At 48.8% G+C, this 16,023-nt stretch overlaps 1 protein-coding gene across 2 annotated transcripts in view; it reads right to left on the bottom strand.

The window, feature by feature from the left end:
• The window catches only part of Lhpp (phospholysine phosphohistidine inorganic pyrophosphate phosphatase), a 106,242-nt gene that overhangs the window by 67,810 nt on the left and 22,409 nt on the right, over positions 1-16,023 (bottom strand). For both annotated transcript variants that reach the window (XM_008846017.2, XM_029569811.1), the window contains exons 3-5: positions 13,144-13,297; positions 2,816-2,879; positions 1,909-2,001 (exon numbers count right to left, since the gene is read on the bottom strand). In XM_008846017.2, the coding sequence (XP_008844239.1) occupies positions 1,909-2,001; positions 2,816-2,879; positions 13,144-13,297 (311 nt within the window). The remainder of the gene's footprint in view (positions 1-1,908; positions 2,002-2,815; positions 2,880-13,143; positions 13,298-16,023) is intronic.

Here is a 16,023-nt window from a genome sequence, read left to right on the forward strand (position 1 = left end):
AGTGTTCTTAACCGCTGAGCCATCTCTCCAGCTCCTAGGTTCCCCCCCACCCTTGGTCTTTTTGAGACAGGGTTTCCCTGTAGCCCCAGCTGCCTGGAACTCGCTATGTAGACCAGGCTGGCCTCAAACTTGAACTCACAGAGATCCACCTGCTTCTGCCTCCCAAGTGCTAGGTGGGATTAAAGGCATGTGCCACCATGCTTGGCTTGGAACTAGGTTTTAAAGACTTAAAAAAAATATTGTGAAGCTGGAGAGATGGTTCAGTAGCTAAGAGCACACTGAGTGTGTCCTTCCTCTTTGACTGAATATCTCACTATGTGGACAGACACATATTCTTGACCATCATCAGGGGATGGCCAGGCATCTGAGTTTTCAACCTTTTAGTTACTGCGAATACGGCTGCTTTGAACATCTGTGTATAGTTTTCTGGGACTGTTTGCTTGTTTTTATGGTGCTAGGGATCAGACCCAGGGCTTCACTTGTGCTCGGCGGATGCTCAACCACTGAGCTGCCCTCATGGCCTGTATTTGGTCTGAATTTCTGTCTCAGTGCTCTGCTTCACACCTAGGAGTGCAACTGCTGGGGCGGATGGCGACTTCCACTGTGGAGAATCACCAGAGCCTCTTCACAGCAGCGGGGCTCACGTCACTCCTACCAGCAGTATATGAGGCTTCTAGTTCTTGCACCTCCTTGCCAACACTTGTGACTTTCTGCTGCTGTTCCTGCTTTGTTTTAAACAGCCATGTTAGATGACGGGCAGTGTTACCCTGCTGGGTTTTGAGTTCTCGTTCCCCATGAGCCGGGATACTGAGCATCCTATGTGCCATGTGCTCTTGGGCCACTGCTTGGGGTTTTAATGCCTTGTGGCTGTGTTAAAAATGTGATGTTATGGGCCAGCCGGACAGACGGCTCAGCAGTTAAGAGCACTTGCTGCTCTTGCAGAAGACCCAAGTTCAGTTGCCAGTGCCCACATCCGGTAGCTCGCAATGACCTGTAACTCCAGCTCCAAGGGATATGATGCCCTCTGCTAGCCTCTGAGGGCACCTGTATCCACATGTGCACATACCCACCTAGACACACACACACATACACATAGTTAAAAATAAATCTTTTAAAACTTATATGTTTTAAAGGGAATATTACAATACGAAAGGATACAATAGCTCTGAAATTTGCTCTAAAATATGACAGGACAAAGATTAGTTTTTGTGGGTTGGAAAGATGGCTTAATGGACAAATTGCTTGCTATATAAGCATGAGGACCTGAGTTCAGATCCCCAGAACCGATGTGAGGGCAGGCACAGTATGCATCTGTAATCTCAGTATTCCATGGTGAGGTGGGAGGTGGAGACAGGAAGGTCAGGGCATAGTGAGTCTGGCAAACTCAGTGGCAAATAAGAGGGCCTGTCTCACACATGGGGGAAGCAAGGGCTGACACCCAAAGTTGTCCTCTGACCTCCGCATGTACACCATGGGACATATGGGCCCACAAGTGTGTGCACACGTATGTCTTGGGGGGAGCAAAAAAACAGGTTAGTTTCTTAAGAGACAGTTGTAAAAGATCTCAAGAGGGGACTGTGTATGATCTGGTTGCTGGACACATGATGGATCACTGACTTGCTTCTCACAGAAAGAAAAGTTCTGGGCCGGTGGGAAGGCTCAGTGGGTGAAGGTGCTTGCTACTGAGTCTGGTGGCCTGAATTCAATCCCCAGAACCGGCATGGTAGAGAGAGAACAAATTCCTGCAGGTTGTCCTCTGACCTTCACTTATATGCTATGGCAGGTGCACACATGTACACACACATGTACACACATCCACACCCACACCACACAAAACCACAGCACACTAAGCAAACACATAAAGAAAATGCAATTTAAATGTTTTAAAAGAAGCTCGACCCTGCCTACCTGGTGGGCTTCCACTCTTATCGCACGCAGGGCGGACTTGAAGAACTCCGGGGAAGGCTTCCCCACCACTTCGGCCTCTACTCCGCAGGCGTACTGGCAAAGACAGAAGGACATGGCATGGGCTTGAGATAGAGAACAGGAGTGTGACCAGCCATGCAAGGGGCCTTGATAAGAAGAGACACAGTGGGCCTGAGACTCACATCTCACAGGCTCCATGACAGGCTGATACCTAGAATGCTTAGGACACCTGCGTCTGGCCCTGCCACCCACTCGAAGCCCACCTGCAGGAAGTGGCACCCATACCTGGCAAAGCTACAGGCCTGGGCAGGAGACCAGGGCTCGTTTGCATGCTCAGCACCAATCACGCTCTTGTTCCTCCCTGAGGCCCACCTCCAGCTGGGTCACAGGCCTTCCCAGGGGGTCTAGGACTCCATCCGCCCACCTGCCCACTCCTGGGCACAGGGAGGCTGGAGCTGCTGGAGCTATGGAGATGGGATGTGAGCTGAGGCTGACCTAGGGCAGGAACCTAGGTAGCTGATAAACCACAGTCACAGTGGATTCGAGGGGCCTGGCCACAGATGGCTTTGTAACATGGGGGTTTGGCTCAGGAAAGAGGTCAGAAAGGACACATCAAGTCTGAGGTGTCATCAGGGACAGGGAGGAGGCAGGTGGTACACACAGACACTAAAGCCATAAGTCCGAGGAGGGTGACAGACAGCATGCTGGGAGAGAGTACTGGGAGGTGGTGGGGAGGGGCCAATCCCAGAGGAGAGGGAGTGTGTGGCTGGAAGCCCACACAGGAGGTCCCACTCAGAAACACAAAAGGCCACTTGTATGTGAAGCACACCTGACCCAGAAGGTTTCATCAGACAGCCTGAAGAGGGCATGGGACAAGCATGGCAGGTACCTCAAGTGCCTTCATGTAGGCTCCGACATCTAGCATCAGGCCAGAGGCTTCCTTGTAGTAACGTCTGCAAGAGAGCAGGATGATGTGAACAGAGCCAAGGTGCAGGTCAGTGCAGATACCACACCGAGTGACCAATGGAAGCAACAGGGAAGAACCAGAGGGCCAGCAGCTCTGGGGCACCATGAGTCAGTCAGCACCCCTTACAGCCAGCCTTGTGGGGACCCTACCACAATGATTAACCAGGGACCCAAGGGGGACAGATGGATCCAGCTGTTAACACAGAGGAAGGCAGGTGACCTGTGCTCTGAGAAGGGACAGTAGGCCCCTGGAGCATGTGGTGCCTCCCTGATTGCTAATAATTAACCCCTAACGGCTGCCTGAGAAGAAAACTCCATTAGTTCCACAGCAGCCTGCCCACATCTCCAGTTAGCCAGGGTCAGGCAAGGTGCCAGGTTTCAAGGGCACCAGCTTCTTCCATGGGAAGATGACACTGTCTTCCTGGCCTCATGGAGACCGATACGCACTTGGCTTGAGGGACTATTTCTTTTCAAGACAGCCCTGTTGGTCTTCTGAATGCCCCGCTGCCCATCCCATCTCAGAGTCAGGCCTTGAGGTACACGGGAGTCCTAAACACAAAGTGGGGCTGTCTGAGCAAAGCCTTGTGACCAGAAGGAGGCCAGAAGGTGTCTTACCCACCATTCTTTAAAGATGAGATTCACTGAAACCCAGGAACGGTAAGGGGGGCCTGAGTTTAGAATTATTCAAGGGTCTGGCCATCCACATCAGTTTCCCTTCTCTTCCATGGCTTCAGATTTGGGATATTAACTAAACATGTGAACACAGGACTGGAGAGGAGGAAAGCAGGCTGGCGTTAGCATTCGAATCCTCCCTCTGCTTTCTAACAGTGACTCGGGGCTATGAAAACCTCTAGGCCTCAGTTTCCTTTTCTGTAAAATGGCCAAAACAAATGAAAGACCCACTTCTTGGACTATTGTGACACCTGAACAAAATAATATATGCCAAGTTCCTAACATGATGCCTAGAACACAAACACCACTCAATGGAAGACTGGAGGATAGTGTAAGTAGCTGTTCACCCAGGTAGACAGACCCTGAGACAGGGAAAAAGGAACACAAATGCCAGGTTGTGGCGTATGCCTGTGGTCCACACTCAGGAGGCTGAGGCAGGAAGATTTTGAGTGCCAGGCCAGCACAGGCTACAGAGCAGACCCTATCTCAAATCAAACAAACAAAATGAATACAGGTCTTTCCAAACTGTGGAGCCAACACGTGTCTGTTCACCTGGGTATTAGATCACAGTTCCTCAGAGCTGCCTGATGCCGGGCCATTCCTCCATCTGTGCCACCCCTGGATCCTTTGGGACCCTCTTGGTCAGAACTGAGGCTCCTGTACCATCATCCACTGCAGGTCTTGGGAACAAGCCCCTGGTCCCTCTGCACACCCCACTGCTGCCCTCAGCCAAGCCCTGGGCCTTGCCAGTAGCCGGCCCTGCCTTACCCTTCTCAAGGCTTGGGAGCCTGGAATCTGTCTGCTGAGGGTGCAGGCTTCTCCTGTCTCACAGAACTTGGGAATCCCAGTGAACCCTAGGCCTTTCCAGCCCCCTCCCCCATCCTACATGTATGCCCTGGGGCCACCTATCAAGGACACAGAATACACATTGTATGTGTTCACTGAGGGTCACACTGAACTGGCTTCTGGGGGGGGGGCTCTCAATTTATACCCTAAATCCAGAATTTCTCTGTCTCTCTCTCTGTCTCTCTCTGTCTCTCTGTCTCTCTCTCTCTCTCTCGCTGTACTTTATTTATATGGCCTTAAAAATTGTTTCTATCCCAGTATTCAGGAGGCTAAGGCAGGAAGATCACAGGTTCAGGGTCTCTCTGTGGCCCCAGCTGTCCTGGAACTCACTATGTAGTCCAGGCTGGCCTTGAACTCACAGAGATCTACCTGCCTCTGCCTCCTGAGTGCTGGGATTAAAGGCGTGTGCCACCACACTGGGCCAGGATCACAGATTTTAGGCCAGCCTAAACTACAGAAAGACCCTGTCTAAAGAATTTTTTTCTTGTTTTTTCATGTGTATGTATGTGTGCATATGTGTATGTGTTTGCATGTGTATATGTGTATGTAGAGGCTCGAGGCTGATATAGGGGAATTTTCTGGAAAGCTCTTCTACTTTATTCTTTTTTGGGCAAAGTCTCTCGATCCAGCCCAGGGTTAACTGATATGGCTTGCCTTGTTAGCTGGCTTGCTGCCATACCGAGGCATTTATGTGGCTTCTGGGGCTGGCAAGATAGGAAAGTCCTCAGAAGCTCTTGGGCCAGCCAGCCTGGTGCACGCAGCAGCAAACAAAGGAACCCTGTCTCTAACGCGGTGGAGGGCAACCTGAGGTTATCCTGTGACCTCCACATGTGTACCCTGTACTACACATGGCTGCATTCACAGATACTGACACAGACACAGACACACAGACACACACAGACACACACAGACACACACAGACACACACACATTTTTTTTTTAAATAAAGGTGTTTCTTTTGCATTTTCACAATAAACTATAATGGCTATTTCCTTAGCCGGGTCCAGAGTTTAAAGAATTGGAGCATGATAGTGGAGCTTGGCCAGCAGAGGGAGACACTAGTCCTGGGGCTGTTACCTAGGTAGCAGGTGGCTTACTCAGTCTAACAGCTTGGTAGGACTTGGGGACAGGCCAAGAGTGGCCAGCCTGTCTCCCTGGACTCCTAGTGTAGAGGAGCTGTAAACAGTTCCACTGAGAAACTGGTAAAGATGTCATGAGCTGGTGCACTGCCAGGGTAGGAGACAGAGGCTTCCCCCAGAGACATTAGGCTAAGCCCTGAGGGGAAGGAGCACACAGGCACCAGAGTACCTAAGAGGACCAGAGTGGACTACCCTGACCCCCAGACCCACAGTGGGCCACCCTCCTTGGACCAAGGGCCTTCAGCAAGCCTCCAGAGGGTGGTAAAGAAGGGGCTATGGGTAGCCCAAGGAAGGCACGCAGGGGAGGATTCATGAGCGCCCTCCCCCACAAAGAAGTGGGTGGGGCAGATGACAGAGAACAGACCTAACTCAGCCACCAGAAGAAAAGGGAAACTTCCAAAATCAAACTGCCCGCCGTAACAGGTGTAGCTGTTGGCAGGTGAGGATTCTGGGGGCTTCCAGGCTGTCGGCTAGAGGACAGAGGACACTGGTTAGATGGGGACAAGCTTCCCATTTAGAAACCTCACCCCTAAGGAGTCCTTGAAACACAGTTCTGCTGACCTCAGATTCCCAGAGGCTTATTCAAGTTAAAGGGCATTAGATTCTTTAGACTCACCAGGTGACTTAAAATACACAATCAGGGGCTGGAGTGATGGCTCAGCAGTTAAGAGCACTGACTGCTCTTGCGGAGGACCCAGGTTCAGTTCCTAGCACCCACACAATGGCTCATAACTATAACTCCAGTTTCAGGGGATCTGATGCCCTCTTCTGGCCTCTGAGGGTACTGCATGTACATGGTGCACATTCTTGCACGTAGGCAACTCATACATGTAACATTTAAAAAATATAATAAAACGATCAACACTTCATTTTTGTTATGTTCATCTTTTGAGCCCAAACAGGACGTGGATTCTCAAAATCAAAGTGAGAACTTTTACTCTTTGCATCTTTCTTTTATTTTAGTGACTGATTCTTGTGATCTATCACCCAGGCCGCTGTGTACAGACACGAGAGGGGAGTTTCCATTCTTGTTTTCTTCCTCCATGGACAGGGTCTTGGTTACCTGCTTCTTAGCACAGAGATGCTCCTACAGTGCTGACGTACTTCCTTCCCTGACCTTTGAACCCTGGCCTGGTTAGCCAGGCATTTCTTCCAGGTCTTCTCTGCCTTCAGCTTGCAGATATGTTTGCTATGAATCCGCTTGTTTTTAACACATTCCCCTTCCCCCTCAGGTACAGGCTGTGGTGCTTGTGGCGGTCAATCTTCTTAGATCCGTGATCTCTGCTGAGAAGTCTGTGCAGGATTCGCACCCTCGTCCATCCAGGTCACCTCCTCAGGCGTTTGAGCACTGGCAGTGCCCTTCTGCTCACCTATGCCCAACTGTTCTGGTGAGCTGAGATGATCCTTCCGCCTCCACCTCTTAAGTGCTGGGATTACAGGTGTGCACCACCATGTCCAATTTATGAGGTGCTGAGGACTGAGCATAGGGCTTTATGCATGCTAGGAAACCACACTACCAACTGAGCTACACCCACAGCTGGCCTCCTTCAATTTTCCTTTTTTTTTAAAGTTGAATCTGGGTTGGTTTTTATAGGGCTCATATTTTCCTGTATTTCTTTTATGGTCCTGTCTATTTGGTGTTCTATACGCTTCTTGTATTTGTATGGGCATGCCTTTCTTTAATTTTTGGAAATTTTCTTCTATGATTCTGTTGAAGATCTGGTCCATGCCATTATCTTGGAATTCTTCTTCTTCCTGTATGCCTATGATTCATAAGTTTGGTCTCTTTATGGTGTCACACAATTCCTGTATATTCCATTCCTGTAATTTCTTAAGTTTTTCATAATCTTTGCTTGAGTGGTCTAGTTTGTCCACTTTATCTTCCAGTCTTGATACTCTGTTTTACATTTCATTTTCCTATTGGTGAGGCTTTCTCCTGTTTTTTCTGATTGGCTTATGGAGTGTTTCACTTCCTTTTTCAATTCAGCCTGAGTATTCTTCAATATTTCTAACTCTGTTCTGAATTCATTCAGAAGCTTTTTCCTATCTTCCTTCAGTTCTTTAATTTCTTTTTGTGTGTGTGTGTGTTCTTTAAATTTGCTGAATTCTTTTATCATGTTTATAATTGTTCTTTTGAGTTCCATGTCCTGCATTATCTCTAGGGGGTTCTCATTGTACTCCCCTAATATTGGTATTTGGTGGGGATATGTTATTTTGGTTTTTCATGTTATTATTTTTTCTCTGTGATTTTGACATGTGAATTTCTTTTGTAGTTTCTGATTCTTGTGTGAGACTCAAGCCTTCAAGTTTAGGTCTGCTTCTTTTTGTAAACTTTATGTGCCTTTGTGGTTTACTTTTTGGGCATGAAAACCTGGTTCCTCTAAGCTTCTGGTTCTCTCTTTTGATTTTATATTGGAATGGCCAGATTGCTTTTGTCTTCAGGAGTTTCCACAGAGGCCCAAGTCAGATGAGAATCAGATGCTCTCAGGCTTTCTCCTAAGGTCTGGATCTCTCCAGGAAAGATTTTGGCCTCAGGAATTTGGGGGTTGGACTGGCCTGGGAGCAGGGCCCAGGAAAGATGCTGGTCTAGGGCAGCTGGTGGTCATGCCACCCAGAGAGGCAAAGGAAGATTGGGGCAGGAAGAGGCCCCAAGGGCTCCTAGGGACTGCACTGAGGAGCTGGGTTGGTCTGGATGCAACAGGAAGGGGAAAGGTCAGCCCCCCAGTGTCCAGGAAAAAGGCTGGCAGGTTGTGCAGCCCAGGGAAGCAGAGGGAGGTAAGGGCGAGACCAGGACCCGAGGGCTCCCGGGGACCTTGAGAAGGAACTGGGTCTGTCTGGATGCAAGGGATCAGGAAGCAGTGGTGGTCCTGGGCCGAGAGGTCAGCCCAGGCATCCAGGAAAGAGGCTGGTGGGCTGTGCAGTCCAGGGAAGCAGAGGGAGGTGAGGGTGGGGCCAGGCCCAAAGAACTCCTGGGGACCGTGAGAAGGAACTGGGTTGGTCTGGATGCAAAGGTCAGGAAGCAGTGGTGCCCCCCCCCGCCCCGTCCCCCATGTCTGGGGTACCAAGAAAAGGAATGAGACAGGACCCAGGCTAGGAGGAGAGACTGGAGGGGAAGATGGGAGGGTCAATGAGGCTGGGGGAGTCAAGGCGTGGAGGGCACAATCGATTTACCCTGGAGAGAGGTCGGCAGGTCATGCAGGCCCAGGGAAGCAGAGGGAGGTGAGGGTCGGCCTGTACTTCTTTTAAAAAATATTTATTATTTCTATTTTTGTGTGTATGAGTATATTGTCTGCATGTGTGTATGTGCACCCATGTTGTACATGGTGCACAAATGAGTCCAATGCCCAAGGACATCAGAAGAGGGCATTGGAGCCCCTGGAGTTACAGATGGTTGTCAGCCGCCATGTGGGTACTGGGAATCGAACCCAGGTCCTCTGCAAGAGCAGTCAGTGCTTAGCCACTGAGACATCTTTCCAGACCCCATTTTTCTGTATTTCTTACACATTCAGGGAAACAAAGCCACCTTGAAGCCAGCTGCTGGCTGTATACACTGTTCATGATACAGGAACAATAAACAGGTGTTTATGTCCGTACACAAGAACTGGATACAGTTCTTCCTTTCTGGCTTTGTGACCCACAACAGGCCTGGGTGGGCCCTGAGTCCTCGAGCCACTGAGGGCCACTGTGGCCACTGGGAGGAGCGAGCTAGGGGGAGCAGTCAGATCCGATTTTATGCTTCGTTCTCCTGCCGTTTCTGATTCCTCAGTGCAGCCTCCCTGCAAAATGACCACTTGACCTCTCCCAGAAGAGCCATTAACCTTCCCTAGTCTGTCGAGTAAACAGCTTAATTTTCTGATGGCGGCATGACAGAAGAAATTACAAAGCCAATTCCCTCTCTCTGTCCACACAGATGCCAAATGTAAATCACTCCATTTCCAGAAGGGGGACCTGCCTCCCTGTACCCTCAAGGAGGCCACCCCAGCTGACAACAGTGACAGGAGCTCCTCCTGGGCCCTTGGGCTGCCTGGAGAAGCTGCCACCCTCTGGAAACTGCCGAGCTCTTTCTCTGATTTTTAAACACCTGACCCACTGCCCATGCCGCAAGCTGGAGGCCCCACTAATCATGCATCAAACCCCTGGCTATTCCTGAGCCCACTGCGGTATCACCCAGCTGAGAGCAAACCATTCCATTCTTCTGTTTTTTCAGTAATACACTTATTTCTACCATTATTCATAATCTGGGGTAACTCTGAGCAATTACAAAACCACTTAAAAATGTGTAAACACAAATGAGTCGTAATAGGCTTCATTATGGGCCTTTTCTATTGTGGGGTCACCAACTCACACACCCAAGGGCAGGGCCTAGGGCCAGGGAATTAAGCAGGCCAGGAGTGCAGCCTGCCTCTGATAGGTGACAGGAACCACAGGAGGGTGTCAGGGATCACAAGGGGTACTTTTGTGTCAACTTAGTGGTCATAGTGACCAGAAAGGCAGCCCGACATGATTCTGGATGTTTCTGTGAAGGTGACCTCTGGATAAAATCTACATTTAAGTCAGCTAAATCTCAGCAGAGCAGATCACTCTCCACACTGTGGGTGAACCACGTGCCATCCGCTGAGGTTCTTAACAGTAAGCTGACCTCTCCTGAGCAAGGAGATCCTCCAGTACACAGAGCTCGTCGGGCTCAATCACAGCTCTTCCCTGGGCCTCCATCCGCAGGCCCTACCCCACAGAAATCCCTTGGAAAGCCTCCATCATCAGTCTCTCTCTAGTCACATCCTGTAGGTTTTGATTTCTTTGAAGAACTCCAGCCGATACAGCACTCATTTTACTCATATGATAAACACACTAGAAAATTCTAATTCCTAAAAACACAACCAATCTTTTCTTTCTTGAAGCATCTTTTTTATTTTTATAGCAAATATAGCATGAAAAAAAGTCTCTAGTATGAGGAAAACAACGAACAGTATAACCCTAATGACCACTTACTTTGAGGCTTGGCGACAGAGGACTGGGAGTGGAGGGTCTGTGGTAAACTGGAGCTAGAGAAAGTAGCAGTTCTGAACAAGCTGCTATGTGTGGGAACATGGGCTCCACACTGCCAGATCTGCTGGTCCTTCACAATAATTCAGAAACCTGGATTTATGTTTTAAAGTAAAATTTCCTCATTTTAATTTCTTGGTGTATGCACATGGCACACATCTGTGTGCTGGTACATGTGTGAGCGTGAGTGTGCATGCATATGTGTGTACGTGTATATGGAGACTGGAGATTAACCTCTACTGTTATTCCTCAGGAGCCTTGAGTTTTTTTTTGTTGTTTTGTTTTTTGTTTTTAAGACAGCATCTCTCACTGGCTGGGAATTTGTCAAGTAGCCTATTGGGGCTGGCCAGTGAGCCCCTGGGATCCATGTGTCTCTACCTTCCCAGTGCTGGATTACAAGCGTGCACCGCCATGCCTAGCTTTATTTACATGGGTACTAGGAGTCAAACTAAGTCCTGGTACTGACTGAGCTCACTCCTCATCCCTAAATTCTCACAATTTCTACATACAGGTTTGAAAGAAAAAATAATTAAGATCAAGTGAAACAAAGGTGCATGTGGGTGCTGAGCTGGCTTCCTTCTCTGCCCCTTTTTATTTACTCTAGCACCCAAGTCTAGGGGACAATGCTGTCCACATTCCACGTGGGGCTTCCCTTCCCAACTAAGCCTCTCTGAAACACCCCCACGGACAAACGCAGAGGTATGTCTCCTAGGTAATTCTGAATCCAGTCACACTGACAGTAAAGATGAAACCACCCATCACAGCAACAAGGCTGTGAACGTATCCACCTGTAAGGGCTCATTTGTGAGGACATACAAATGCTGATATTTGTGCTGTGTGGCGGGACTACAAATAACTTATTTTCTCTTTAAACTCATTTGTGTTTTCTAAGTTTTCTTCAATGAACATGAGTTATTTTGGTGGTAAGGAAAGATGTTAAGAGGGCTGGGGATATAGCTCTGTGGCACAGCCTTGCCTAGCATGCACAAGGCTCTGTGTTCAGTCCCTAGTACCACAGAGGGGAAAATGCTTTGCTCGGCATGGTGGTGCAGGCCTGTGATTCCAGAGCTCAGGAGGCAGAGGTAGGGGGATCAGAAGTTAGAGGCCAACCTTAGCTATATAGAACATAACCAGTTTGAGGCCAATCTGGGATACACGGGAGCCTGTTTCCAAAGACAAAACAAGATGTGTTGCCTGTGGTGCATGCATGCGTGTGTGTGTACAAAGAGCAAGAGCTCAAGAGTGAGAATGAGAGAGAGAGAGAGAGAGAGAGAGAGAGAGAGAGAGAGAGAGTGTTAAGAAGAACAGCCAAAGTTTTCTTTTTCTTTTTTTTTTCTTTTTTTTTTTTGGTCTTTTTGAGACAGGGTCTCCCTGGAGCCCTAGCTGACCTGGAACTCACTATGTAGACCAGGTTGGCCTCAAACTCACAGAGATCTGCCTGCCTCTGCCTTAATGTGTATGAATGCTTTGCCTGTGTGTAGTTAAGTACACCATGTGCAGTCAGTGCCCAACAAGGCCAAAAGACAGCATCAGAGTCCCTGGAACTGGAGTTACAGACGGAGTCACCATATGCATGTTAGGAACCCAACCTGAACCCAAGCCAGGTCCTGAGAAGCAAGTGTTCATAACCACTGAGCCATCTCTCCAGCCCCATCAGTGTTTTCTTTAAAGAGGGGGTGCTATGATTTGCATCTTGAAAGTCCCCCACATGCCCATCGACTAAAAAACGCTTGGTCCTCAGCTGACGGCAGTTGGGAGAGGGTAGATCCTTAAGGAGACAGAGTCTAGTGAAAAGGAAGTTAGGTCATTGGAGGTGGGCTGTTTGGGGGGATGCTGGGACCCCAGTCCTAACTCTCACTTTGATTCCCAGATTCTAAGAGATGGGCAGGTTTCCTCAGCTACACACTTCCATCATGGCATTCTGTCTCTCCATGGCCCAAGGCAAGGAGACAAGCAGCTGTGGACGGAGACCTCTAAAACTGGGAACCAAGGTACCCCGTCTTCCCTTTAAGTTGTTTTCCTCAGGTATTCATCAGAGCAATGGAAGCTCCCTTGCATGGGTGGGAGGCACATGCTAGAAGCTCAGCCAAAGTGCAGGGAACTAATCACAGCTTATAGAGACTCGCTCAGTATCCAGACAAGGGTATCTTCCTGGACCTCTTCTGAGGCCTATCTGCCACTACACAGGTGTCCCTTGGGACCATTCCTCAACATCTGGTATTGTCCTGTGCTAGCGACCTTTACCCTGCTTACTCTAAACTTGGGAGAGTGAACACTTGGCCTCTGAGATCTCCACAGGGTCTCCACCTGTTCTAATGCTCCCCCACCCCGCCATCTTTCTCCTGGGCCAAGGTCCACACACAATCTTGATCAACCAGCCCTTGAGGTGTCCTGATAGATGCTCAAGGCGAAGAGGGGGGAAATGAAGAGAGACAAGGGAAGGTGGGAAGGCACCTTGTGTTCACCCCATGCCACAGCCTCTGTCCTCAACTTGATTCCACAGCAGAGAGGCAGAGAGTGTCATGCAGAGCGCTCCCCGCTGCCAACTCACCCTTTCCCCAGTGATATGAGCACGGGGTTTTCCAGTTCCATGAGCACCTGGAAGGCTTTGTTCATGTTCTGATAGGAAAAGCCTTCGCCAGCATCTGCAATCACGACGCAGTTTGGATTGGATATGTCAATGTCATTAAATTCGGAGCGGACTCCTGGAGAGGAAGAGAGAAAGAGACTGCCTTCAAGCCCTGGATAATGCAGTCTCTGCCCAACTCTTAACAGGGGCCCCTTCTTTCTGCCTGGTCTGCCCTATCCTTTTTTCTTATTTATTTAATTAATTAACTTTAGCAGGGGCTACTATATTCTGAGTCCCTTAGCTACCATGAGAATTGGGCAAGGAAAGGGTCCACAAGACAGCGGAAAGAACAACAGGTCCTGATGGTTAGAGAACTTGTTAGAAGGACGGACCCAATCCCAGGATCCCTGAACCCAACACCAGCATTAGCCCGGGGGTTCCCTTACATAGCCCCACAGCACAGGCAGGAAACCCACAACTTTCCAACAGAGATGGGCAATCGGCCTGGAGAACACTGGTTCTAAACAGTAGGATGAAATGGGGCTGCTTGCAACCCCAAAGGTTGGCACACAGTGTAGGAGTCATCAATACGTAAGTCCTAAGACAGAGCATTCCCTCTGTCTCCCCCCACCTTTCTTGCCCTTCCCACTTCCATTAATGTACATAAAGTCACAAGGACAGAGCTACTGGCTGTGTGCCTTCGGGTCCTAGAAGAAACTTGCTCTCCTCTATCTTGGTATTAGATGTTGACCTTCTGGATTCAAAAGCAAGGAAGCAAGCAAGCTGGTGAGATGGCTCAGCAGGAAGTCCCTCTGCCACCAATCCTGACCTGAGTTCCACCCCGGGACCCATATAATCCAAGGAAAGAATGAACTCCCACAAGTTATCCTCTGATTTCCACTCACAAGCCATTATATGCATGTGCCCTGACACAAAAATTGTTTTTAAAATATTTTATTTATTATTTTTATTTTATGTGTATTGCCTGCATGTATGTGAGTGAACCCATGTTTTGCAATGCTGCAGAAGTCAGAAGAGGGCTTCAGATTCCCCTGGAACTGGAGTTAAGGACGGTTCATAGCCGCAATATGAGTTCTGGGACTCGAACCAAAAAAAAAAAAAATTGTTTTTAAATTGAAGCAGTAAAAATTGTTTTTAAATTGAAGTAGTCACAATGAGACCACTTCCACTTTCTATCTAGCAGAGAGGAAGGAACAAATAGGGCTGACACCACCAGGCGCTGGTGAGGATCCAGAGAAGAGGCAGTGGCCCTGGAAATTGGCTGGTAGCTTCCTTTTTTTTTGAGACAGGGTCTCCCTATAGCCCCAGTTGGCTTGGAACTCACTATGTAGACCAGGATGGCCTTGAACTCACAGTGATCCACCTGTCTCTGCCTCCCAAGTGCTGGGACTACAGGCGTGCGCCACCACACTTGGCTGCTGGCAACTTCTTATAGAATTGAGCATATGCCTGTGATACGGCCCAGCAATTCTGTTACTGGGTGTTTACCCACAAGAACTACAGTGATGTGCACAGTAGATGTAGCCTGAAACTGGGAAACATCCAGACATCTATCAACCAAATATATAGGCAACTATGGTATGCTTACCAGATGATGAAGGACAAGAATACTGTTAAATGCAGTCATGTGATGAGTCTCCAGGCTGGTGAGAAAAGCCTTACACAAAAGTCCTCATTTGCTGTAAAAGAGTTAACTCAGCAGGCCTGGCTTGCTCGGACCTTATACACTCTGGAGAAAGGTCCTGTCTTCAGGATCCATCCTCTACCAGCTCTGGAGAGAATCTCTGGGCCCCTACAAAATCCTGTCTGATAGGAGGGGCCTACACAGCTGAGGAACTGGGTCACACTAGGTCAGTGTGATCTTCTGGGAAGTGCAGGGGACAGAGATGGAATCACTAAGGTTAGTCACACGGGGACTGTGCATATAACATGGTCAACCTTCCACAAAAGCCCCAGGCACCAAGGTTCCAGTGAGCTGCCATTGTCAACACCTGCGTTGTCGCACATCACTGCTGAAACCACCAAGTACATCCCAGGGAATTCCACTGCAGGGAACGACTGGGATCTCAGGCCTGGTCCTCCTGCCCTTTGCCCCATGCGCCTTCTCCTGTGCTGTGCTGAACTGTGCTCTTTCATTGTGCCTAGCTCTAATTCTGAGTGTAATGCCATGCTGGGCCCAGGGCCCCTTCCAGGGGATTGCTGAGGCCCGTGTGAACTTCAGGGTCTCTGGCACAATTATTTATCATACAATTCTATTGATATGAAATTCTAGAACAGGTACATTTATTTACAATGGAAAATATAAAAAATAATGACTACCACTAAGGTGAGGGGGTAGAGGTGGGAACTGGCTGGAGGGGAAACTTCAGGTTGTGGTAATGCAGATCTTTAGGGGTGTCAGGTTATGTGGGGTCCAAAAGTCAAAAGTCAGCAAAGGTGTTATAGAGGTTTGATCTCCTCACTGCATGTGAATTTTACAACAACAGAGAGAGAAAAAAAAGAGAAAAAACAACAAATACTAAACTGTAGTCAGTGATATGCTGAAGTGTTTAGGGGAGTCACACCAATTCTTATCACTTACTTTGGAATGAATCCAAAGAAATGGCATAGATCCATGGAGGTCTGTAGACATACAACCAAGAAAACACCGTAAACCATCACTGTCAACATCTAGGGATGGGTATAAAAATACTCCAAGTAGTGAAGCATGGTAGTGCCTCTAATCCCAGCACTCGGGAGGCAGAGGCAGGTAGATCTCTGAGTTCAAGGCCAGCCTGGTCTACATAGTGAGTTCCAGGACAGCTGGGGCTACAGGGAGACTCTGTCTCAAAAAGACAAAAA

This window comes from Nannospalax galili, unplaced genomic scaffold, assembly GCF_000622305.1.
Source record: "Nannospalax galili isolate Female #2095 unplaced genomic scaffold, S.galili_v1.0 scaffold362, whole genome shotgun sequence".
NCBI lineage: Eukaryota > Metazoa > Chordata > Mammalia > Rodentia > Spalacidae > Nannospalax > Nannospalax galili.